The 25,944-nt window shown below is 43.5% G+C and overlaps 1 protein-coding gene across 6 annotated transcripts in view; it reads right to left on the bottom strand.

The window, feature by feature from the left end:
- Window positions 1–25,944, bottom strand: part of LOC143135234 (interferon regulatory factor 2-like) — a 66,461-nt gene that overhangs the window by 17,001 nt on the left and 23,516 nt on the right. For 3 of the 6 annotated variants that reach the window (XM_076295944.1, XM_076295948.1, XM_076295946.1), the window contains 4 exons: window positions 19,976–20,075; window positions 19,366–19,542; window positions 19,049–19,068; window positions 18,814–18,873 (listed from right to left, as the gene is read on the bottom strand). In XM_076295944.1, coding sequence (XP_076152059.1) covers window positions 18,814–18,873; window positions 19,049–19,068; window positions 19,366–19,542; window positions 19,976–20,075 — 357 coding nt within the window. Of the gene's footprint in view, window positions 1–17,865; window positions 18,637–18,813; window positions 18,874–19,048; window positions 19,069–19,365; window positions 19,543–19,975; window positions 20,076–25,944 lie in introns of those variants that run through there. The other 3 variants (XR_012988862.1, XM_076295945.1, XM_076295947.1) reach the window with 3 other exon arrangements.

Raw genomic sequence — 25,944 nt, 5'->3', positions numbered from 1 at the left:
ACGCAATGTGGATCGCAAACAGATCAAGACACTTCCATCTATGGATGGAAGGCTTTTGAGCGTCATGGTGAAGAAAGGTGGCTATATTGGTCACTGATTTGTTTTTTTTTTTGTTTTTGAATGTCGCAAATGTTTATTTCTGAATTTTGAGTTGTTATATTGGTTTACCTGATGAAAATAAACAAGTGAGATGGGTATATATTTGTTTTTTATTACGTTGCCTAATAATTCTGCACAGTAATATTTACCTGCACACACAGACATCCTCATAAAATGGCCAAATCTAAAAAAAAAAAAAACTTCCAAAAATATGAAACTTTGATATTAAGGAGTCTTTTGGGTTGATTGAGAACACAATTGTGGCCCAATAATAAAAAAATAATCCTCAAAAATACAACTTGCCTAATAATTCTGCACACAGTGTAATAGCTTACCCACGTTGCGTGACTCCTGCAAACCTGCAACTCTTAAGATTTCGTCTCTTGTAATCGCGAACAAAGCCTCCTGATTTGGAGCTTGAATAAATTCCTCAAGATTAAACATGACGACGCAAAAAGAGAAGCCAAAACAGTAGCCTACAATATAGTACGAATAACACTGGGATCAACAAATCACTCAATAAACTATGGCGTTTTCCTAATCACACACGAGGAACAAAGAAGAGTGCGCAGTGCGCAGGTAAGCTGCGCGCACCCTATAGGCAAACGGTGCGATAACAAAGGGAAAAGTTCCCACGACGGAAAAACCAAACTGGTCTTAAGGCCAATTCGACCAAAAAGACAGTAAGACGTTCATAACCGGAAAATCGAGCCCCCATTTATGTTACGTGACCATAAATCATAAAGAATGGTTCAACATAACATAAGGAAAGCCATAGAGTCGGCGTAGTGAAAAGTTAACAAATGTATTAAAGTAAAGCTCCCAGACAGACGGAATAACGTGGCGGCGAAAATAATACAAAATGTAAAAGAAAACCCTTGGACTAACTAACTTAGATGGAATTAACTTTCTGCTCACGTGGTAAAACAAAATACAGAAAAGTTGGTGAGTCTTCCGGTGTCTTCCTTCCCTACTCTAACTAAACCTATCATGAACACCGTTCTACTCCCCCTACAGGAGGAACAACGTAACAAATGATAAGACAGTTACAGACAGAAGACCCGACAGGCCATGAACAACAACTTTGCTGCCGTGATCGCTTGCTGAACAATGATAAAACAGTTCGTTATTGCAAATCGATCACGGAGCTCGGTTTGGACTAGACCAAACACGCACAAAACTCTGAACAACTCGGTGGAGTTATCAACCTGCCGAACAATGAAAAGACAGTTCTTTGAGGCTAGGCAATACTCACGGAGCGTCCGAGACAAGGACCAAACCAGGCCGCTCTCACAAGGCAAACACTCTACCTGTCGTCACATTCAGCCTACGCAGGGAAACACCAGCGAACCAAACACACAGCAGATGAAACACCGGTAGAGGGAAACGAGAGAGGCGGAGACAGTGCTGGGCTGTTATTTATAGACGCTGACCATCTCCCGTATGTAGCCGCCATGTTTTCATTATATTATTTTATTATGGGGGGGTTAGGTTTGATCGCCACACTCTTCTCCCCTTAAAAAAAAGGACAAAAGTGGACCACCCATATTACAAGATATTCAATAGGTGTCTATACCTAAGAAAGAACAGAAACAAGAAAAGTTGATCTTAGGAGGACATCCTAAATGAAACCTAGGAACTCATCAACGTCTGGTTCCGAAAAGATTTTCAAAAGTTGCTCCCGTTCTCTACGGTCAACTTCAGCAGCAGTGGGGAAGCATTGCTTAAGGCGGCTCACAAGGACTGTACGCAAGTCCTCCCCAGAATCTTCTCTCACCACTTGATAGTTGACAGGTCCTAACTTTGACACAACTCTATAGGGTCCAACCCATTTAGGAGCCAACTTTGCCGAGAAACCACGAGACGCTTGAGACAAGGGATAAGCTCTCATCCACACTCTCTCTTTGTTGTCGTAGGTAATTTCCCGACAAGTTTTGTCGTAATTCCTTTTCTGTTTTTGTAGCGGGGCTCTACAGTCAAATTGTTGAATGAACTGTCTGGGGGCCGGGTTCGTGTGTGTGTGTGCATGTTTGTGGGATGTTCCTCCACAGGTGCTGCCGATAATGGAGACAATTGGCAGGACCCGCGATTGGTGGCTGGAGGGGATAAAAGCCGACTAGGCCCTCTCATCGGGGCGTTCCCTTTGTCTGCAACAGGCGCCCGGATACTTCACGCACCGCAACCCACGAGAGCGAGACGTCAGGATTACCGCCTCTGACTTCCCAGCTACAACGGCGAATCGACCAAACATCCACTCGGACACAGTGAAGGCCGCGAAAGGATTATCCAACGCACCCAATTCTTCACGTGAAGGAAAGTAATTGTCCCGTTGTCTTGTGAGTGGGTTTTACCCCGCGATTTGTTGTGGATACTCTGCTGATTCACTTCCTCCTCCTCGTAGTTCCAGGTGGAGTGCCGACTGTTGACATTCAAGAAGGAGCATTGGCGACGAGAGGTGCGAGCTACCCTGCTTCAGTGCGAGAGGCAAAGAGGCCGAGACGGAGACGGCGGCGACTCCCTGGTTCCGTGTTGTGGATTACGAACTGTGGGCTGGGTCGTGAGTGGTTGCTGGACTATTCATTCATCCTCCTTACAAACAATTGTGTGTTATTAGGCTGGCTATAGTTAAGATAGAATATCGGGCTGCTCGCTACAGTTTCTTTAGAAGTGTGTGCAGGGTGGGGGAATCCATTGTGTAAACAGGACTTTAACGTAGTAGCAATTAACTGTGTGTGCGTGTCACCCTTTGGATTATCGTGTTGTGCTAGTTTGATTGAATACTTCCACTATTTACATTTGTGACTATTCCGCCCTTGTTTTCAACATAGTGTGATCTTTTGTGTGTGCGTGTGATGTGATTTGTGCACGAGTGTGAATCACTAGTAATAGGCCTACCGGCGTTAGAGTAACTGCGACTATAGGACTTCCCTCCCCTCTAGAGGGCGCCATACCTTCCACACTGGTTTGAAGCAGTAGCGTTTAGCCACTTGCATTTAACTAGCTGCTATCCTTAGATCTTTCATACTGGTTTGAAGTAGTTAACTTGCTACTGTCCCTAGATCCTCCACACTGGTTTAAAGCAGTATTGTGTAGCTGCTGGCATTTAACTAGCTGCTATCCCTAGATTTTCCACACTGGTTTGAAGCAGTAGCGTTTAGCCACTTGCACTTAGCTAGCTGCTATCCCTAGATCTTTCATACTGGTTTGAAGTAGTTAACTGGCTACTAGCCCTAGTTCTTCCACACTGGTTTCAAGCAGTATTGTGTAGCTGCTTGCACTTAACTAGCTGCTATCCCTAGATCTCCCACACTGGTTTGATGCAGTTAACTAGCTACTATCTCTAGATCTTCCACACTGGTTTGAAGCATCAGTACCTAGTTGCTTATATATATATATATATATATATATATATATATATATATATATATATATATATATTGTGTGTGTTTTTATATGCCTTTTTTTTTTAAATATTGTAATAAAATTGATTTTTATATATATCCAGTTTGTCTGTTGTTGTACCTCAAGAATCAGTAGCATAATTCCTGCTCACGTTACAATTTTGGCGTAGTCAGGCAGGACCCTTGACGTACACAACAATATGAGTAACCGCGAGCAGCCTCAGGTAGCAGGTGCACAGCCACAAATGGTATCTGCACTGCAAAAAATGAATTCTAACCAAGTGTTATTGATCTTATATTAAGATTAAAAAATTTATTTGGTATTGTTTTTAGTATGAAAATACTTACCTAGCGCCCTCACAAAAGATAATTTTGACTTATTTTAACTTATTATAACTTTAACTTATTTTAAGGAGTCTTATCAAGACAAATTTGCTCAACGCACTGGCAGACAAATTTGCTTGTTTTTAGGACAAATTTGCTTAACGCACTGGCAGACAAATTTGCTTGTTTTCAAGATGAGATGTCTTAAAATAAGTATTTTTTTTTTAATTAGGTCAAATGATTTCACAAGAAAGCGCTAGTTAAGTTTCTTTATACTGAAAACAATACCAACTAGTTTTTTTTATCTTGATATAAGATTAATAACACTTGGTTAGATTTTGTTAGATAAGCAGTTTTTGCAGTGTGCATTCATGCCATGGTTTATGGGCGGGCCATGGGTCCCTAAGTTTAGTGGAGAAGGGGGTGCATCAAAGTTTTTAGAATGGAGAACACAGATTGAACCCTTCATCCGGGCCCAGGGGCTGAATGCAGAACAACGGGTGGACTTTGTACTAAGCGCGTTGGAGGCAAATGCCAAAAGAGAGGTGGTGCTGTTGGCAGTAGATAAACGTGATACTGACACTAAGATTTTAGAAGCCCTAGGTGAACTGTATGGAGGCCAACAACCACTAGCTCAGCTCAGGGCCCAGTTTTTCAGCTGCAAACAGGAACCGGGGGAGGTTGTCAAGGATTTAATTCTCCGTTTGCGCGAGCTGCATTACAGTTGGAGAGCTAGGGATCCTCTCAACACCGGAACCGATGACGAGCTGCTGCGGACACAGTTTTCCATGGGCCTAAGAACGGGATCGTTGAAGCAGGAGCTACAGAGGCAGCTCCGAAGGACCTCAACCTTTGTGGAGGCTTGTGAGGAGGCAAAAGCTTTAGAGCGGGAGCTGGTCCACACAGAGGAAGCCAGTGCTTTCCCAACCTTTGCTACAACATCTCAGCCACGGCCTACTTTCCCAGCCACCGAGTTTCAACAAATGAAGGAAGCCCTGCGGGCTGAGTTGCGCCAAGAGTTGAAGGAACAGGTAACACTTCTAGGAAAGTCGATTGTAGAGGAGATCTAAGGACGCTGGAAGCCACCGCCGGAGACTGAGACAGCCCCTCCACCATCTTGGCATCCATTACCCAATGCCCCCCAATGTCAACGCCTGGGATCAGCCCCTCCTGGACAGTCCTCCTACCAGTGGGATGCCCAAGGCCGAGCTATCTGCCGTGACTGTGGAGATGCTGGACACATCCAAAGATTTTGCCCACGGCGACGCCCAGCCCAGACGGGTTTTCGGTACCCCCGGTCACAGCAGGGCGAGTGAACCGGGAGGGGCCGCCAACTGCACCCCAACAAAGGCCCGCCATGGTTGGTAGATGCCCAGAAATTGAGGTATTCGTCCAAGGGCAACGAATTCCCTGCATACTAGACACTGGCTCCCAAGTCACCCTTTTTAGCCAAACACTTTTCCAGCGCCACTTCGGTGATGAGTGTATACAGGATCCTAGCCGCATATCATGGCTAGCCTTGAAAGCGGCTAACGGCCTTCACATTCCCTATGTAGGCTATGCAGTCCTAGACTTTTGCATTGGGGGACTAGATGTTAAGGGGAAGGGGGTAGTTATTGTCCGTGACGACTGCATTAATACCAAATATGGACTCTTGGGAATGAACGTTGTGACAGATTGTTGGGCCGGAGTCTTTCAAGGTGGGCACCCAGGAGTCGCTGCATTCAAGTCTGTGTTTTCCCCCTCTGCAGAAAAAGTCTGGGATGCAGCCTTCGCTGCCTGCCAGAGGGCCGAAGCATCAGTGACTGGATTAGAGCTGCAAGGTGTGGCTAGACTCCAACGGCAGCCCCCGGTGGTGTTGCCTCCCTCTGCCGAAATGATCATCTGGGCCCACGTACCGCAAGCGGCTGGCCTGCCCGATTGCCCTGTCCTGATTGAAGACCTGGAGGACCATGGATGTGAATGGCGAGTGGCTAGATCATTGAGCTGGACCCGGGGAGGGAGAGTCCCCCTGCGTATCTGTAATCCAAACCCATTTCCCATGGAACTACCTCAACGATGCCCCCTGGCCACAGTCACCCAAATCGACCAAAAGGATGTAAAGGGACAGACGGGACTAGTTTTACGGAATACTGGCCCCCAAATCATCGAGGTCGATGTACAACAGGTGGGACAGACCCTTAGTGATGACCACCCAGCTCTAGCTCTGCATGGTGAAGCGCTGGACATGGACCAACAGGCCCAATTGAAAGCCCTCTTGAAGAAGTGGTCTCATGTTTTTGCAGCCCATGATGAGGATTTTGGCAGAACGGCAGTGGTCACCCATCAGATCCCCACTGGCATGGCACCCCCGATCCGGGAGCGCTATCGCCCAGTTCCTCCAAACCTCTATCCAGAACTAAGGGGCTTGTTACAGGGCATGCTCGACAGTGGGGTTGTGAAGGAGAGCTCGAGTCCATGTGCTGCTCCAGTGGTCCTTGCCAAAAAGAAGGATGGCTCGTGGAGATTTTGCGTTGATTACCGCAAGCTAAATGCAGTAACCCACAAAGACTCCTTTCCTCTACCTCGCATTGAGGAATCCCTCACTAGCCTGTCCAAGTGTGAGTTGTATTCCACCCTTGACCTCGCCAGTGGATACTGGCAGGTAGAGGTTGCACCAGAAGACCAGGAGAAGACCGCTTTCACCACCCCCTTTGGCCTATATCACTTTGAACGTATGCCCTTTGGCCTCTGTAACGTTCCAGCCACATTCCAGAGGCTGATGCAACACTGTCTGGGGGCACAAGTGTATGACCATCTCCTCATCTATCTTGATGATGTCATCGTCTACTCGCCCAACTTCACCACCCACGTGCAGTACCTAGAGCAGGTTTTTGGCAGCCTCCAAGAACATGGCCTGAAGCTACAGCCACGGAAGTGCCACCTGTTCCAGAGGAAAGTGGCATACCTGGGACACGTGGTCAGCAGCCAAGGGATAGCAACAGATCCAGACAAGGTAGCAGTTGTCCGTGATTGGGCCACCCCTTCGACTGTGAAGCAAGTGAGATCTTTACTGGGCTTTGCCGGATATTATCGACGCTTTATCTCAGCCTTCTCCAAGGTAGCGGCCCCCCTCCATCAACTCCTACAAGGCCAAGCCAACAAACCCTCTGCCCCTATCCAATGGACACCTGATTGCCAAGTGGCCTTTGACCACCTGAAGCAGGCCCTTCTTAGCGCCCCCATCTTGGCTTAAGCAGACCTATGGCACTCGCATCTGTATAAACAATGAAGGTGCAGTCAGTGTTAGGATGACCAAGGATCGGAGGAGCAGTCAAATGTTGTTTGAGGGTGTCAAACGACCTCTGACACTCAGCTGTCCATCTAAATGTCATCCCCTTTCTCTTTAGAGCATTTAAAGGCTCCGCAACGACAGAAAAATTCGGCACATACCTATGGTACCATCCAGCTAATCCAAGGAAGCGCTGAACTTTCTTCAGATTTGTGGGAACTGGATAGGCTTTCACCGCTTCGGTTTTCTCAGAGTCTGCTCTCACTCCCTCCTTACTCACAACATGACCAAGTAACTTGATTTCTGGCATGCAGAAGTGACACTTCTTGAGTTTAAGGGTGAGGCCGGCGTCTCTGAGACAATTAAACACAGTCTGGATATCTTCAAAGTGTTGGTCAAGGTCAGCAGAGTATAAGATAATATCATCAAGATACACAAAACAGCATTTTCCAAGACAACTTTGTAGAACTCTGTTCATGAGCCGCTGGAAACTAGCAGGCGCGTTTTTTAGACCAAATGGCATTTTCTTGAAAGAATAGAGGCCAAAAGGAGTGATGAAAGCGGTAATGGGACGACTGGCAGGTTCAACCTCCACTTGCCAATAGCCGCTATTCAGATCTAAAGAGCAGACCCTGTCAGTGATTCCAGGATCTCATTCACAGTAGGCAATGGGAACGAGTCTCTCTCAGTGTGGGAATTCAAACGACGATAGTCAACACAAAATCTAGTGCTACCATCCTTTTTGGGTACCATAACAACAGGTGAGGCCCATGGGGAATGGGAAGGCTCAATGATTCCCTGAGAAAGCATGTCTTCAATGTGAGCCTTTACTTCCTGACGTTTGTGAACAGGCAGGCGGTATGGCTTTTGAGTAACTACAACATCACCCTTCAGCTTTATTTTGTGCTGCAGCAAAGAGGTGTGACCCAGTTTGGTGGTACATACCTCAGGATTTACAAGCAGAAGAGTCTGTAACTTCTTTCCATTTTGACCACTTAAACTACTCTGACCCACAGCAGCTTGTAACAGCGACTGCAGGTCCTCAGCAGGAATAGACCTACTAGGTTCTGCCAAACTGGAGTGGAGGCATAGTGGTTATGACAGTGGCAGAAGTCGGGTTAGAGAGGATGGCGGGTGCAAGCCCCAACTAATGTAGAATTCATCAGCAGGAGTAAAGCTACTAGGCTCAGATGAACAAAGGGAAGATGGTGGCAGAGAGAGCATGAGTGAGGCAGCAGTAGTGGTTGGAGAAGACTATCTCTGGGTCTTGCCATGACTTGAAAAGGGAAGGCTCTACCTTGTTGGTCCCCCAAAATAGAATACGCTTGATCTCTCACATTAAGCTGCATTCCACTAACAGAAATGAAATCCAACCCAAGCACCAGAGGGTAGGCGAGGACATTAACAGCAAACACCGCAGTTAGAACACTCCAGCTATGTCCATGCATACTGTACTCTAACACCTTGCCACCTACAGGATGGGTATTTGTACCGTTTGCAAGATACAGGGGTCCTTCATGCCATGGCTCAAGTTTCTCATTTGGAGCTTTAATTGTGTTCCACAAATCAAAACTCATTAAGCTATATGTAGCTCCAGTGTCTATCAGTGCCTTGCCCTGGCAGCGTCTGACTGTGACTGGCACTGCCAGCAATACTACCACTGGACCAGACTGGGGAGGCATGGAGTTTGTCTTAGGCCTAACAACAGGCTGAGACTTAAAGGAGGGCTGGTTACGACTCGTAACCGTGGAGACATTACCCTTATTGGGGTTAGCCTGACGAGGACCAAAGCTTTTCACTGGCTGATTTTGAGCTTGAAACTGCGGACAGCTTCCAGGAGGGTGTGCGCTTTGGCAACGCCAGCACAAGAGAGGAGCAGGTGGTTTGAAATCAGCTTTTTGACTTCTCTTTGACAGTTCCGAGACGTGGACAGGGGCTTCAGTTTTAGGAGTTCTAGTCATAAGGACCTTCTGCTCATACATTCTTTGATGTATTAGATCTTTCTGTCGGATTCTCTCCTCTAACTCATCTGCATAGTCTTCAGGCAAGAACGATTCTAAGAACTGCCTCTCAAACTCAACCCAAGTGTGCACCTTTTCTCTAGTGATGGGCAAATGAAGCTTTGGTGAACCACAGCAGTGTGAACCTAGCGACACTAGCTGAAAAGCAAAAAGATGGCCGCCACACATACATTTTTCAACATAAAAGTCCTTAGCAAACCAATATTTTTGGTTACATATACTGATTTGGGTAAAGACTTTTATGTTGAAAAATCTACATGTGGCAACCATATTGGATTTTTTCATTAGTGTTGCTAGCTTCACACTGCTGTGGTTTAGTGGTTCACCAAAGCTTCATTTGCCCATCACTACTTTTCTCTGGCTATCTCCCACCAGGTACGTGCTGTGCCATGCAAGACATTCCTCATAGTGGCTAAGATCTCAGAGTTGGACATGGGTCACAGAGCAAGGAAGTCCTTACACTTAGAAATATACAAAAGTGGGTCAGTGTCATCATCTGAACCACCGAAAGAGGGAAAAATCAATTTGATTGGCAAATGCTGATCACCAGTATGGAGAACTGAAGGTAAAGCATCAGGTTTGGACTCAGGTTCGACATCAGTAGAAGACCTCTGTTGATAACCGATACCAGTAAGAGCTCACGACTCTTGAAGGTGGATAAGTTGGTGTAAAATTCAACTCATTAACTTTTTCAGCAAGACTTTCAACTGAATCTTTGATGACACAAATCTGTAACTGCAGGTCCTGCAGCTCAGGCTTAACTAGATTCATTTGGTCAGAGACAGAAATAGAAAAAGAATCCTTTTAACAGGGTCTGGAACTCAGTTGATGTCTGCTTAGAGTTCCACTGAATGTGTTCTATACATTTTGAGTAGGGCTGGGATAAACTATTATTTTTTAAACGATTAATCTAGCGATTATTTTTTCGATGCATCGATTAATCTAACGATTCATTTTTTCAGTCCGATTCGATTTTGATTCGATTCGATTATCGATTATCTCCCCACTAATTGACTAATAGCAACTTATACATGTTGATTTACATATTTGAATGAAAAAACATGAATTCTTTAACATTGCAATATATGTTTATTGCTCTTAAGATTCCAAAATAAAAGACTATACAAGTGCAAAGTAATGCATTCTTAGTCAGAGGTAGCATTCAATAAAGTTCAGTAATGTATAGGTCTAATTGAGAGCCTGTCACTTTAAGAGTTCGTGAGGGAATCCTTGCAATTAACATTAACACATAGTTAGTTCAAATAACGGTTCGTACTTCTCCTTGGGACAAGCACTTTTGAGTGTTGGAAAACACTTTTCCATTTACATCGGGATTTTGCAAACATTCAGAGTCAATAAAATGAGCCCTGCATGAGTAACGAAATACAAGCAGCTGTAAGTAAGCATGCTAAACTTGACATACAAACAGTATTCTAACGTTAGCTTTGAGATACTGCTTGATTGCCTAACTTAACTTAGTTTAGTCTCCTCAATGTACTATGTTGTGATAAGACATTAGCAGAGTTTACTTTAACTTTAATGCAGCAGTTTTGAACAAATTTGCGCAGCATGGTCACGATGCTAAGCGGATTTAATAGCAATTTAGCCCGCTGTGTTCTATGCAGTGCTTCCATGTGGCAACATTAACGATTGGGCGCCAGGTGGATTTATCCATCACCACTCAGACAGAGTGAAGATAAACTAAAGTTAAGAAATAATAACTAAAGGGCTTTATAAAGCACCACAAAACATTAAATGGTTTTAACTCTTTAACTAAAAAGACTTCAAGAAAGGCAAACAGGTGTGTTCAAAATGGAATATATTGTTCAGGACACACATGAACACCACAAAAGCAAACAAACAACCACAACAGCAGTAGCAGTCCATTCAGCCTATTTTTAGGTCAGGCCACTAGGAGACGGTAGGCGGTAGCCTCGACAAAAAACGCAAAAAGGCAAGACGCAAAAAAGTCCAAAAACGAGGGAGAAAAGTATCTTCAAAAAAAAGTATCGTCAAAAAAGACCTCTTCAGCCTAAGGTCACAATAAACCCAAAACAGTATGCAGTAGCAGGTCAAACAAATTATGCTGCTATTATAAGCTACTCAAATGCAGCACAGATATTTTATTTAGGCTATAACTAATTGGCTTACTACAACGTAGCCGACTGCTTCAAAGCTCCCAGTGTGGATAAACCAATAAATACAAAATAACAATAAATAGCAAAATCACGGTAACAAAAAGAAAAGCTCTCCAAAACTAGAGCACAAACGTGATTGCTTTCAGTTTACAGTTTAGATTAGATTACAATAAAGGTAGGCCGGCGCCGTAGGAAAGGAAAATGTAGAAATAAAAATATCCCCAAAAGACAAAATAATAATCCCCAGGAAAACCCCTAAGGAAACCCTCCCCAGTAGCCTATGTCCTAATCTATATTCAACTTAAAGGTGCGCCGCTCACGACTAAACAACAAGAGTGCTTTTAAAGAGCACGGGACAAAACAGAGAAGTGGGCCAGCTGCTACAACCTCGCTACTGTCGCGTGTCTCCTGCAAACAATGGTAAAACAGTTCTAATGCAAGGAGATCACAGAGCGAATGGAGTGCACACCAAAGGACCAAACAACTCCTGCAAACAATGATAAGACAGTTACAGCGCAAGGATATCACAGAACGAATGGGGCAAGACAGAAGACCCGACAAGCCAGGAACAACAACTTTGCTGCCGTGATCGCTTGCTGAACAATGACAAAACAGTTGGTTATTGCAAAGCGATCACAGAGCTCGGTTTGGACTAGACCAAACACGCACAAAACTCTGAACAACTCGGTGGAGTTCAGCCTACGCAGGGAAACACCAGCGAACCAAACACACAGCAGACGAAACACCGGTAGAGGGAAACGAGAGAGGCGGAGACATCGCTACCTGGGCTGTTATTTATAGACGCTGACCATCTCCCGTATGTAGCTGCCATGTTTTAATTATATTATTTTATTATAGGGGGGGTTAGGTTTGATCGCCACACTTAAGTTGTTGCACTAGCTGCTTTCAGACATGTCCTACTAGGAGGGGAGTAGTGTAAGAGCCGGCTAAGTTCGGAGTTCCAAATGCCTGGTTATGTTGTTCAGATATACAGCCCAACCGCTTGATATCCGCAGAACATGCAGACTAACGGTACGTGTCCATTATTGCGACGCTTAGACGCTTGCAGACGCCTAGCCCTCTCTCCCGTCGCCACTTGTGGGCGTGTATAGGCTAAAGTGTATGGTGTAACGTTTTATGTAATTACACAATGCCAGCTAACGTAGGCTACTAAAGCAGTGGTGAACTTGTTCTAAACTTAATGGCTTCGCCACTATATAGCTTAATATATTATCAGGCTGAACAAATATTTCTGGCAGGCTATTGTTCCGGACTGGAAGACTAGAGCAAAGGACAGAACTTGTTTACCGAAGATGTACTTTCATTGGCTAACCGCCTCGCGTTAACCGCTCTCATTTGCATAAAGTTCCTCCAAGCCCAACTTCTTGACGCGCCGCCTCTGTTCAAATGGCTGCGTCGCCTTCCCAAGGTGCATTGCAGAAGCGTAAACCACGCCTTGCCGCTCTCCATAGGAAATGAATGGGCTATGTGCGGCGCGGTGGGCTTTGACGCGATAATGGATACGAGCCGTTACTTACACCTATGTCTGAAAGCAGCTACTGTTTGCTGATGCAGTGTTCCCCGAGATGCTCTTTAACTCATTGAGTGCCAAAAATGTAATGCGTTTTTAAATTACGAAACTATACACTCTAACACACCTTATATGTGATTTTGGGAACTCTGTGATGAATGGAAATGAAATATATGACGATCGAAAACTCATGAAAACGCACAATCTGGACATTTTATCTGGACATTTTATCATAACTCGGTTGCCGCTTTGGGTCGAATCAGTGATGCATGCACGTCAGCTCAAAACCAGGCCATTTTTGTGGGTCTATCACTAGGTGGCAGTCTCGCCAGGTCTCGTAGGTCACTTCCCGGAAACTTTACAGGCAACACTTCATATTTCATGAAAGACGTTATATCTCCATTTCTAGAAAAAAAACAGCGATTTTGATGAAAACTAGCCACTGTTTAGGAACAGAAGCGTGTAGAAATACACGGTTTGCACCCACTGAGAGAGCTTAAAGTTTCACCTTTCAAACGAGTCAAGTCAAGTCAGATTTATTTGTATAGCGCATTTAACATGCACAGAGTGCAACCCAAAGCGCTCCACATATAAGACATTGTCATTGACACAGACTAACAAAGAAAATAGATGCCGGACGGAGCGGCGTAGTCGCCAGCGTACCCGTGACACCAAGACATACATTTAAGAAATAACAAACACAAAAGATGCCGGACGGAGCGGCGTAGTCGCCAGCGTACCCGTGACACCAAGACATACAACAAACAAATTAATAAATAAAATAAATAAAAATTAAAAATAAAATGAGTCCAATTTCCAACCGGCTGAAAATGTCCAAGGGCAAAGATGACCCGCGTGAAAACTGCGCACAGCTGTGTCTTCAGGATGCAACACCAACAAAGTTCTTTATAACTGACCAACCCGGAGAATTCACTGGCAGTCTGGAGAGCACTGGAAGGACGCAGTCCGAATTTGTGATGGGCGACCCTGCTGATTATCAGCTCGGTGGTCCTAGACAGTGACCGTTTGTTGTTTGATGGTTGACGCTGTCATCAGAGTTTCTTAGCACTCAATCCAGACTCCAGTAGATGCTAGCATGGCAGCTCGCATGTCAGCCGCAGCTCGGTGGTCGTGGCAGCTGCAGATCTCTTGCAGATTGACGTTAGACAGTAGGCACCCTTGCTGAGCAATCCCTCCGTCCAGACATTGGATGTGCAGCGTCACGGATGGATGAGGGACTTCAGAGACATAAGGCAGGCTAGCCAAGGCGCTCATCAGCCCAATGGAAGCTGGTTAACGTTAACTTGACGTTGATGGTGTCAGCGGAGTTTGTTAATCAGAAAAAAAGGACTAAGAATAACACAAAAAAGATCGAAAATAACATAAATAAAGAGTGATTACATTTAACTAGAAAAATAAATACAAAAAATTAACAGAACATTACATAAAATTACGAACATTACATAAATACAAACAAAAACATGATGCCAGACGGAGCGGCGTGTCTCGCCAGCGTCCCCGTAACCGTAACACGAGCCATTGTATGTGTTCATAGCTATAACACAGAATATGCTGTGGCAGGCAGCCACTTACAACAACCAGACAGACATAGAGGAGTATACAGACACTGTAACCTCTTACATCACCAAGTGCATTGATGATGTGACCCACACAAAAGACATCATCACTCGGGCTAACTGGAAGCCATGGCTGACAGGGGATGTCCTCAGGCTGCTGAGGGCCATAGACAAAGCCTACAGAGCTGGGGATGAAGCTGGCATGAGAACAGCGAGAGCCAACCTGTCCCGTGGCATCAAGGAAGCAAAAAAGGAATACACTCACAAGATAACCACCCACTTCAAAGACAGCAGGAACGCACAAAGCCTATGGCAGGGCATTCAGGCCATCACGGACTACAAGCCCGCCCCACAGAGCTGTGAGAGCAACATCCCTCTGCTCAACAACCTGAACCGCTTCTTCGCTCGCTTTGAAGCACAAAACAGAACTTGCCCACAGAAGACCCCTCCCCCTCCACACAAGCAGCCCCTGTGCCTCTCTGTGACAGCGTGAAGAGGACACTTGCTGCTATCAACACCCGTAAAGCAGCAGGCCCAGACAACATCCCAGGTCGTGCGCTGAAGGACTGCGCTGAGGAGCTTAAGGATGTCTTCACAGACATCTTTAACACTTCCCTGAAGCAAGCCATCGTCCCATCATGTTTCAAAGCTGCCACCATCATACCTGTGCCGAAGAAAACTGCTCCATCCTGCTTCAATGATTACCGCCCCGTGGAACTGACACCCATCATCATGAAGTGCTTTGAGCGGCTTGTCATGTCACACATCAAATCCATTCTCCCCCACACCCTGGACCCCTTCCAGTTTGCATATCGAGCCGGTATGACCGAAACGGTCCACAGAGGATGCAATCTGCTCTGCCCTCCACCCAGCCCTCACCCACCTGGAAAAAAGAGACTCATATGTGAGATTGCTGTTTATAGACTTCAGTTCTGCATTCAACACCATAATACCACAACAACTCATCTGCAAACTTGACAAACTGGGACTCACTACCTACCTCTGCAACTGGCTACTGGACTTCCTCTGTCAGAGGCCTCAAGTAGTATGTGTTGGCAAGAATATCTCAAGCAGCATCACACTGAGCACGGGGGCCCCCCAAGGCTGCGTGCTCAGTCCGCTGCTCTTCACCCTGCTGACGCATGACTGCACTGCAACCTACAGCAACAACCACATAGTGAAATTTGCTGACGACACAACTCTGGTGGGTCTCATCACCAAGGGCGACGAGACTCAATACAGGATGGAGGTCGACCTTCTGACCACGTGGTGCAGGGACAACAACCTCCTGCTGAACGTCAGCAAGACCAAGGAGATTGTTGTTGACTTCCGGAGAGGTCACAGCCAACACCTGCCACTGACCATCGACGGTGCTGTGGTGGAGAGAGTGAGCAGCACCAAATTCCTGGGGGTGCACATCAGTGAAGACCTCTCCTGGACCACCAACACTGCATCACTGGCGAAGACAGCTCAGCGCCGCCTGTACTTCCTGCGGAAACTCAGGCGAGCAAGTGCTCCACCAGCCATCATGACCACATTCTACCGAGGCACCATTGAGAGCATCCTCTCCAGCTGTATCGCTGTGTGGGGCGGAAGCTGCACTGAATACAACAGGAAAGCCCTGCAGCGCATAGTGAACACAGCTGGAAGGATTATTGGCGCTTCACTCCCCTCCCTGAAGGACATTTACACCTCCCACCTAACCCGCAAGGCGACCACAATTGTGAGTGATGCAAGTCACACCGCTCACAATTTTTTTGATCCACTGCCCTCTGGGAAGAGGTACAGAAGCCTGCGCTCCCGCACCACCAGACTCACCAACAGCTTCATACACCAGGCTGTTAGGATGCTGAACTCTCTCCCCCCTCCACCCTCAGCCACATAACATCCTGGACTTTTGGACCCACAATGGCTGCCTTGCACTACTCCACTTGTACTACTCCACTTGTACACTTGCACACTTTGCAACTTGTTGTTGTTGTCCTGTGTCCTGAAAACACTTCTGAACACACTTCTGCTGCTCTTACATAACTTGCACCACTATGCCACTTGCATACTTAGGTCAAACAGAACTACCTCAGCCATTTATTGGCCTGACTTTTGCACTATTATATTGACTGTCTACTGTATGCACAATTGCACAATTTCAACCCATTTTTTTGCTGCTCTTATTTCTTCACTGTATGTGCCTTCTTATTTACTTTTTATATTGTTTAATTGAATGTTATGTTTTGTCTGTGGACCTAATTGGTAAAATGTCTTGTCTCCACCGTGGGATAGTGGGAAACGTAATTTCGATCTCTTTGTATGTCTTGACATGTGAAGAAATTGACAATAAAGCAGACTTTGACTTTGACTTTGACTGTACAAAAATCATCAACAATGGTCTAGATTGCTGGCACTCTAGGACATACATGGGCAACATACGTCCCACGGGCCACATCCGGCCCGTGGGCTTTCCCTGACCGGCCCGCGTTAGGTCCGTGAAAGAACAATAGTCAAGAGCCTAGCATAGAGATAATGCACGCAAATCAATATCGTTGCTTTTATTTTGAAAGCGACTGCTATTTGTACGCCCATACATTTGTGCGTGGATGCATACGATGTAAACACCCTCACTGATGTGCTGGTGAACAGAATTTATGCTTCTGCATCGACACAATGCAGTTGCCTTTAAGTCGGCGTAAACCTTTCAAAGTTTTGTGTCTCTTATGTCTGCGTCGCTCACCACCGCAAAGGTTGTCAGAACGAACTCCTGCTGTTTGTTGGCGATACGAAGTGTTAATTTCAAAACGTTACTGGCAGATAGATAGTTTACATTCGGATAACCCCGTCATTGTAACCAAAATATGTCTGAGTTTATTTGCAAAGCTTATGTTAGCGAACTAGTATGATGCGCTACCCACAGGTTGCTTGAAGCAGCCGGCTCAACACACAGGGCGAGTTTACCAATCACAGTTTTGTGCATAAAGTTAAAGCAAAAACATAGCCTACATTTTCAAAATAGTTTTCTTTGTGCATGTTGATTAACTAATGACAGCCTACTATTGTCTGCTCCACATTTTCATAGTCTAATTCTGCATAGAGTTAATTTAATGATGGTAATGATGGTAATGATTTAATGATGAAATATTGCTGAGTGTTGATGAAATGGTGGCACAGGCCTATGTTGTACTGACTCCTTCACATTTTCATGGCCTAGCCTAATTATATAGATATTGTAGTACTTTTTTATATCAGTCTTTTCGAGAAGCAATAGCCTATTGCTGTTTTTCCTTTGTCTCCCTCACATTTTCATCTGTTCTTACGAGTAGTAAACAAAACCATAGCCTATGATTTACTTAATGTTATACAAGAACAGAATAGAATTGGACAGAATTGAGTTTAGATTTGAGTTCGGTATTTTGGGTCTGGCCCTCCTCAACAGTCCCAGTTTGTCATGTGGCCCCTTAGGGAAATTAGTTGCCCACCCCTGCTCTAGGACAAAGCTTCCCGAAAACAGCTTGGCATTCAATGAGTTAAATACCCAACCATGTTGCCAATCAACCTGCCGAGGTGTATATACAATGTATATACAGACTAAATGGACGAGGCGGAGGCAAAGAAATTCAAGACACAGAGCGGAGTGGAGTTTCCTCCACCAAGTCTATTAATTCTGCATATCAGGACACCTCGGCAGCCTGCCAATCAGAAAAGGGTATTTCATGTCTCCGGGGATAAGAGTTTTTTATTGTGTTCACTTTGTATCTACATTTTATAAAACATCCTAACTTCTTTGGAATTGGGGTTGTATAATTCTCAAATTGCTGTTAGGAGAGGGCCAATGGTGACAGTAACACTTAAAGAAGCCTTATGCAGGTCTGGTTATTCCTTCGCTGTTTCTGGGTTTTCGCCTGATTTGGGCTCGCATTTTTCACGACATAGCTCCCCCTGCAGCTTCGGTAGCAAGTGACTGCTACGCTAAACCCCCACTAGCTAGCGAGCTAGCCATCAAGAAACCAAGCTAAACACATACAGGGCTCACAATAAAACGGTCGAGCAAACACATTGTTTAAGAGACTATCAAACCACATTACAAAAACGAAGTTCACCCAAGGGTAGGCTACTTACAATTTCAACAGCAACAAAGCCAAGTCGGAGTCCGTTTTGCAGTCTTCTTAGAAACTACAATCTGACTACATTTTCAAGGCGCGATTGGATACTTCCGCTGAGTCATATCCGGATTTGTTCTGGAGACCAGAAAGTTGCATATTCGTTTTTTCCGCGGAGAAGCACTAGGGGGAGACGAAGCACCCACCAAAAAGTGACCCAAACGACCCAAAAAGTGTTGTAGAACCATCAGAACGACTCTCAACCTGCATAATTAAGGTCATTTTTGCTAACATTTTTGCATAGGGCTTCTTTAAGACATTTAAGAACAAAACCATAAGACAAAACAGATAACTGCTTACCTATGGTCTCTGTGCTATCAGTCTCTTGCTCCATCTGGTCTTCTTTAGCTCATTAGATCCCTTGAGGTGGCACAGGAAATCAAAGATAATAATTTTTAAGCATTAAAAGACAAGGCTTTCAATTCAAACAGTTGCCCCCGTTTGTGAATTATATTAAGTGGTGCTACAATCTGCTCAATATCTTACACACTATTGAGTGTACTTGCATTTGATACTAAAGAGAAAAGTCATTTACCTTCGGTTTCTTCTCCTTTCCTGAAAAAAAAAAGATTCTGCATGTTCATTAAATACCTCAAATCATTACTTTTGTTCTTTTGGTTAACTCTGAGAAACAGTGTGCCAGTATATGACAAGTTAAACTAAATAAAATGGCTTTGGTGTTAACTAAAACCAGAAAGTCAAGTTGAGTGAAACAAACATGGATTGTTGAAATCATATGCAACAACACTGCATCCTTAAAACTTTCAAATTGATTTCCACAATTTGATTCCACAAATGAATTTCCATATTGATTTTCAGCTTTATGAGATTCATGAAACAAAAAACTCCCACCTTTCTTTACAGGCCGCTCAGGTTCCACTAGAAACCTGTAAACTCTGAATGCATTGCTTTTTTTTTTCATATGCTTGTCCTTCACTTCTTCAATATGAGGAACAGAATTCATTGCACAGCGGAAGTTAGCTTTCCATGTCTTTGGATCAGGCTGGTCAACTCCTGGATGGTATTTCCCTACAACAAAAGAGGAAACATGACTTCTTGCGAGAAATCAGTATTTAATTTACTTTCTAAATGGGAGGGGGGCAGGCAGCATTGATTTAAAACAACTAAACTGAAAAACACAACATTAATGGTAATATCAAAGTTGAAGAGAGTGTCAAAATGGACACAAAAACATTTGCACATACTGTTGATAACCAACAGTAACAAATAGGCACTAGTGAGTTGTGGCTACATCCCTGTTTACATCCAGTGCTGAATGCCTTAATTTCAAAACTGGGACATTTTCCTGTCAGAGGTTCTGAGTTGACTCTTTGCAGTAACATTAGTGAATCCTTCAACCTTTCTCCAGAAAGGCTGGCATGCACTGCACTCAGAATAGAGACTACACCCCTATTTTATGTGATTCTATATTTTAAGCAAGCATCATTTGCAAGGGTTTTACCTGTGTTGATTGCCCAGTTCTTGAACAATGGTGCATCTTTATCAAGATCCCATTCATTACTTGATGCATGAGTCCAAGGAATCTGGAATATCTTCTCATCCTATTGGAAGAAAGTTTAGTTTCTGTAAAGTTGTGGTAAAACTATGGTAAGCAACATGCAGTTACACATCTTAAAGGGTCATAGAATTTAAAACTATGTTTACCTTGGCATAGTTCAATATTGAACTAGATGTACCGCATAGCGGTACAAAATATGACCGCCGCTCAGTCCTGTCCATTCCGCGAAAATAAATCATATTAATGAATTTGTCTCCATCTTCTACTCCATCCCCCACTCTTGAAACTTTTGTGTATGCTTGTTTGGAATGTGTGTTTGCACACATTCCGCACACAAAGTAGCCTACTGGCACTGCAAAGGTGAATAGATTTGTTTCTGGGCCAAAAAATTTGTAGCATTGTTATAAAACCTTTAAAATCTCTAAACAATCACAAGTAGGGCAGTTCATCACAGTCCATCCATTGCAACTGGACTGATGAAAGGTACACCTGTAGGCTACATTGTATGGGAAAAGCAGAAGGTAGCAGCATAATGTATTTATTTATTTATTATTAAACAAAACAATCCCTGTCAGTTCCATGCAGTTTTCAACAGCTATCAAGAAGAGAGGTCATGTCATGGATTTTTGTGAATGTTTCTTCTTCTACATATGCATACATTTAGTCATCTAGTTCAAATGATATTCAGCTTTATTGTCAATGCACAAATTAAATACCAGTAGTCTAAAACAAAATGCCGTTTTACCCAGTGGTGCAAATAACTGACATGTCCAAAAGGGCCTTCATGAAATGCGTTGCGAGACTGTTCATATACATTTTAACGGGCAAAGTTGAAGAGCTGTCCGTTATTGTTTGTGCAAATAATATGCTGATTCATGTTCCCTTGCATTTTGCAACTATGAGGTCCATGGTTAAGCTCAATCTTTTGACTTTCACCCAGCCTAGTCCATGGTATGCGCCCGATAGAAATATTGTTTAATTTTGCGATTGAGATATCCACGCACTGGCGCCCCCCCTGCGACGTGTTCGCCCCCCGGTTTCAGAGCTAAATGCAAAAATGCATAGAGGGAGTTATGACAAAACCGTGACTGTTAACAAACTATAAGCTATATAAGGTAGGCCCTATGCTAGGCCTATTACACAACACTTGTCACTAGGCTATGTTAGCGACCCAAATAAAATCTCCTTTGGAACCAATGGCTTACACCTTACAGTATCAAGCTGTCACCTCTTGGCGAATCACGGAAAGGGCGAATGAAGTGGACACTTTTAAATGGAACCCAACCCACTGTACAGTAGCTCAAGGTCTGTGGCTAAAGCAGCCATAATGAAAGCGTTATCATTGTTTGGATACTTCACACACACGTGTTTTTTAATCGCATAGACTAACTACCAAGCTGGAATCACATCGACTCCCCTCTCACACCCTAAACACGCACTTCGAACAAACAAAAAGCGCCTCAGTCTCACGGAATAGCCATAGGCAAAACTGTATCTGACCGGTGTAATGTTGGTACTAAATCATCCATCGCAAAGAATGATTTTTGTAGCACGTGCAACAAATATGTGTAGGTACAGCCCTGCCCTGAATACATCTCAACGTGCGCTCTAAAACATCTGGTTTAAATGGAGATGTAGATCATCACGGGTGCGTTAAAGGAACCGTATGTAAGAAATGTAATTCAATTAATCATAAAATGGCCCTGATTTGTCACTAGACATTAGGAAATAATGCTAATTTTAAATACTTATATCACTGACAACAGTAGTCCGGCCAGGATATCGTCATTTAAAAATGTGAAGTTGCAGCCCTCAACTGATGTTGATGTTTACATATTTGTGTTTTAGCCTGATCCGCCACCTTCCACCTATCTAGTAATCACAAAGTCAGTAATGTTTCGGCATCTGGGTTGCCAGATCTGCTCTAGTTGCCACATCTGCGGTGTACACCGCTCTACAGTATTTTGAAAGTGATTGTAGTACCAGTTTTGGCCAAAATCCTACATACGGTTCCTTTAATAAATCTACATTGCGGCGAGTTGACACAAATTATTCACTTTGACGAATTTATGTAGTTTCAGTTACTTTACTTTGAGCCATGCTCTTCCTTACTCGAATCACCTTTGAAAATAGAGGATTGAAGTAGCCTATATGGGTGTTTGGGAATTAACTTTGACTCAGATGCTTTTTGAGACCTTGAGCAGAAATGTCCCAGCGGTGTTTAGGATGCATCATAGACAGGTTATCTTTCAGGTAGCCTATATATTTTCCATTAAAAAACCATCACGTAGCGAACGTGTTGTGGCTAACTCACTTAGCTCCTGTTAGTAGCCTAGGTTATGGTCATAAGCAAATGAGATGACAGTTCAAAGATACAATTAGTGCTGTTATCGATTTGCTTGGTAGCCTATAAACGCATTTATGGTTTTCTACAAATACATCAATAATCAAATTGGCCTCCATCACTCAAACATGCTAACGGTAACATTATTTTACCTACGTTCTGCTATTGATGCTATTGATAGGATTAACGTAGCCTACCTGCAGTAAAAAACAAGCATGTCCAATAAACATTCTCAGATTTATTTCGGCTTCAAGAGGAAATGGGAATTACATGTCATGCAGAAATCATCCTACCCTTAGACGTTCTCTGCGGTAAACTACTGTAGCCTACAGTCTTGTCCTTGTAGGAAGCGTAGTGTCTTTCCAACCCACTTTAGATTAACTTCCAACAAAATTACGTCTCACTGCAACGATGCGCCATCTAGTGGACAAACGACTACGTGACGCCAATACTGGAAATGCAGCCAAATTATTATTATGATGAATATTTGGTTTTCCTTTAATCTTACTGAATTTGTAATTATGTATCGGCCGTTCTAATTGCCGATACTGATGGTATACGTGCCTGTGTGTGTGTGTGCGTCTACAGGCCAATGAGTGTACAGTCACTAAATATACACATAACTTAATTTTTTAGACCCCCCCCATGGATGAAATTCTACGAAACTTGGCATACCCCCAGAGAATGTCAATCATACACATAAAATTTGGTGCAGTTCTGAACGTCTTTACTGAAGAGAGGGGCGATGAAAGCAGAATGATATTGCATTTTCATTTTTTACCGGGGGGGTGCAAATCACAAATGAGTGATTATGGGCTAGGTTGACATACCATAAAAATTTCGTCATCCTCGGTGCCACGGTTCAGGTAGTTATTTAGGAAAAACTGCATTTTTTGGGTTTCGGGGGGCCCAGCGTGGAGGGGGACATTTTTCCGTAAAAGTCTAGTGGGGCCACATACCCACCAAATTTCATGTGCCCCGGTGTTTCGGTGCCCCGGGTATCGTTGACCAAAATTTCAGGAAGTAGATGACGGGAAAAAAAAAAAAAAAAAAAAACTTTGACAATCCCTATATGACCGCTTCGCTAGCTTCGCTAGCGGCGGTCATAATAATGGTATGTGAAACGGATAGAGTAAAACTTAAATCCCATTGTTGCCTATGCACATCCCACAACTTGAAATTACCATAATAAAACAGGAAAATCTAAACAAAGCCCTGGTATGTGGTTATCTCCTAAAATGTACATACACCAGACCAAAAGCCCACGCAGCTCAGCTACAGGAATTACAAGGAAGGACATGCTGAAAGTTTATAAACAAAAATAAAACAGGTGTAAATGCCCCAGGTAGGGTTGTAAAGGTACACATATTCGTACCAAACCGTTTAGGTACAGGACGTTAGGTTCAATACAGATGTGTACTGAATGCAGTCTTAAACAATAATCAGCAGTAAGCTTTTTTGTATGTATACTAGGGGTGTGAAATTCTCATGTAAAAGACGATACGATTCGCATCTAGATACATGGGCACGATTCGATACAAGAAAAGATACATGTTTATAAAAAACGATTCAGTACGATTCGATGCGATGCGATTCGATGCAATTCGATGCAGTTCAAGAATGGAAAGCATTCTGAAAGATTTTTTATAATTTGCTCAAGGTTTCATTCATTTTATATTATCAATTATCATGGTCATGGTTGTCAATTAGGCAACAAAATGTGTGAATATGATTATCTAAACTGAGGTTTGTTTCATATACTGTATTGAAATGAAAAAAAGAATAGTCTACATTTCAGTCAAGCACAGCAGCCAAATACAACATAAAAATACATTTTCCTATTTTATTCTTGTAGAGTAGGCTAGGCCTATATGAGAAAAGGCCAAGAGTGTCTTAAGCACTGTTTTATTTTATTTCGGTATTGTCTTACCTCAACAAGGCTACAGCTCCATGAAAACAATCAGATATAACTCTGTAAAATCTGTAAAGTCTATAAAAAGGCCTACAAATCAATGAACTCTCTGGGCTTATTTTGTTCAGTAGACCTAATGCAGAAACCTAAAATGCCACAAGTCTGAGTGAATATGAACAAAATCATTGGCTAATAATTTATGCATCGTTTTAGCAGCAAGGGCCAAATTATTATTTAACATTAAGGAAATCCCTTCATCAAAGGTAAGGCTACTCTACAGACTATCGTTGCTGTTTAGGAATGCTATAAGTGCTTCATTTCGCGCTGGATTTCGAAAAACAAAATGAGGTCATTTGACAACTTTGGGCAATGAATGTAACCAAAAACGAACTGCATTACCCACAATTCCATGCCACGTATAGTTTCAAAACCGGAAGTGGGATGAACGTGCTGCTTGGCATAGATATATATACCAAAGATTCTAGAACAGAGCTAGAATGACTAGATGTCGCCTTGACGACTGCTGTTCATTGGAACGAATGCGTCAATCGAGACGCCATCTTGCCGCGGAGGCCCACTCCTCTTTAATAGGGAGGGAAAGTAATCTCATCGCCATCTAGTGGTTGCGTTCCTAGAGTTTAGCGGAGGGGATGGGATTTTTTTTTTGAAAAAATATATCTCGGTGCACATTGGGATCTTAATTTAATGCCTTCCATATGTTAGGCACTGGGGTCACCTCTTCAAGTGGTCATACCTTATTTTTAGGATCATTTGAATTGTTTTGAGTTTTTGTCGTAACATGGTGATAACAAACTACAGTTGCATGTGACGTCACAGATTTGGGCGCTTAATCTCTAACTGATCAATACGGCAATTTGCTTAACTGGCTTACATATTTTTGTAATAACGGAAGGTGATGTAAACCGCGTGGTGATAACCTTTATGTCTGGATAACTGGTGTTGTGCTTCTACTCACATGAAGAGCTGGCAGTAAGTGTTAAGTGGCAATGCTAAACAGGCTAATAAACAAACCATGCTGCGTGAGTAACATCGAAGGGTAAAGTCACGTGGCTTTTTTGTAGTTCGTTTATGAAACAAAAGGAGCAATTTCGATTTTTTAAAATAAGGCAAAATAGGGTCTGACATTTTCACAGTTAGAAGATTATTACTGTATAGACACTGAAAAATATTTTTTGTGGATAAGATCGCTGATTTGGCTTCACAGTATTTTTTTAAAAATAGGTCTATGGGACTTAACATTGGAGCTGCTCTTCGATAGGAACGCAACTACTTGGGGCGCTGGTTTTCACTTTCCCGTCCCTATTAGGGTTGGGCGAATGAAGCCCCATGAGGCTTTGGAAGGTTCTTCCTGATTGTATCGTAAGTGTTTCGAAGTGTCAAAGCATCGAATACAAAAAAGTGACATCTGGTGGTTAGCAGACATAACGGCGGCTCTCATTAGCGATTAAACAATCACAGACGAAGCCACATGCCGACCAAATGGCCCTTCTCTAACACTGGTAAAAAAAAAGCGGAGAGACAACGTGTTCTGTTCCCTTGTGAGTAAAAACTATTAGGCCTACAGTCATTGGAATAAACATTATAGTTTTGATATGCTTCTAATAATTCGAATTGAAAATGTAATGTGCTTGGTTT

The sequence above is a fragment of the Alosa pseudoharengus genome, unplaced genomic scaffold (genome assembly GCF_046254945.1).
Source record: "Alosa pseudoharengus isolate Yale_2024_CS ecotype anadromous, Long Island Sound unplaced genomic scaffold, YU_APseudo_1.1 YU_APseudo_1.1_scf_2, whole genome shotgun sequence".
NCBI lineage: Eukaryota > Metazoa > Chordata > Actinopteri > Clupeiformes > Clupeidae > Alosa > Alosa pseudoharengus.
The sequence above is the reverse complement of the archived record's forward strand: the minus strand, read 5'-3'. Positions and strand labels throughout refer to the sequence as shown.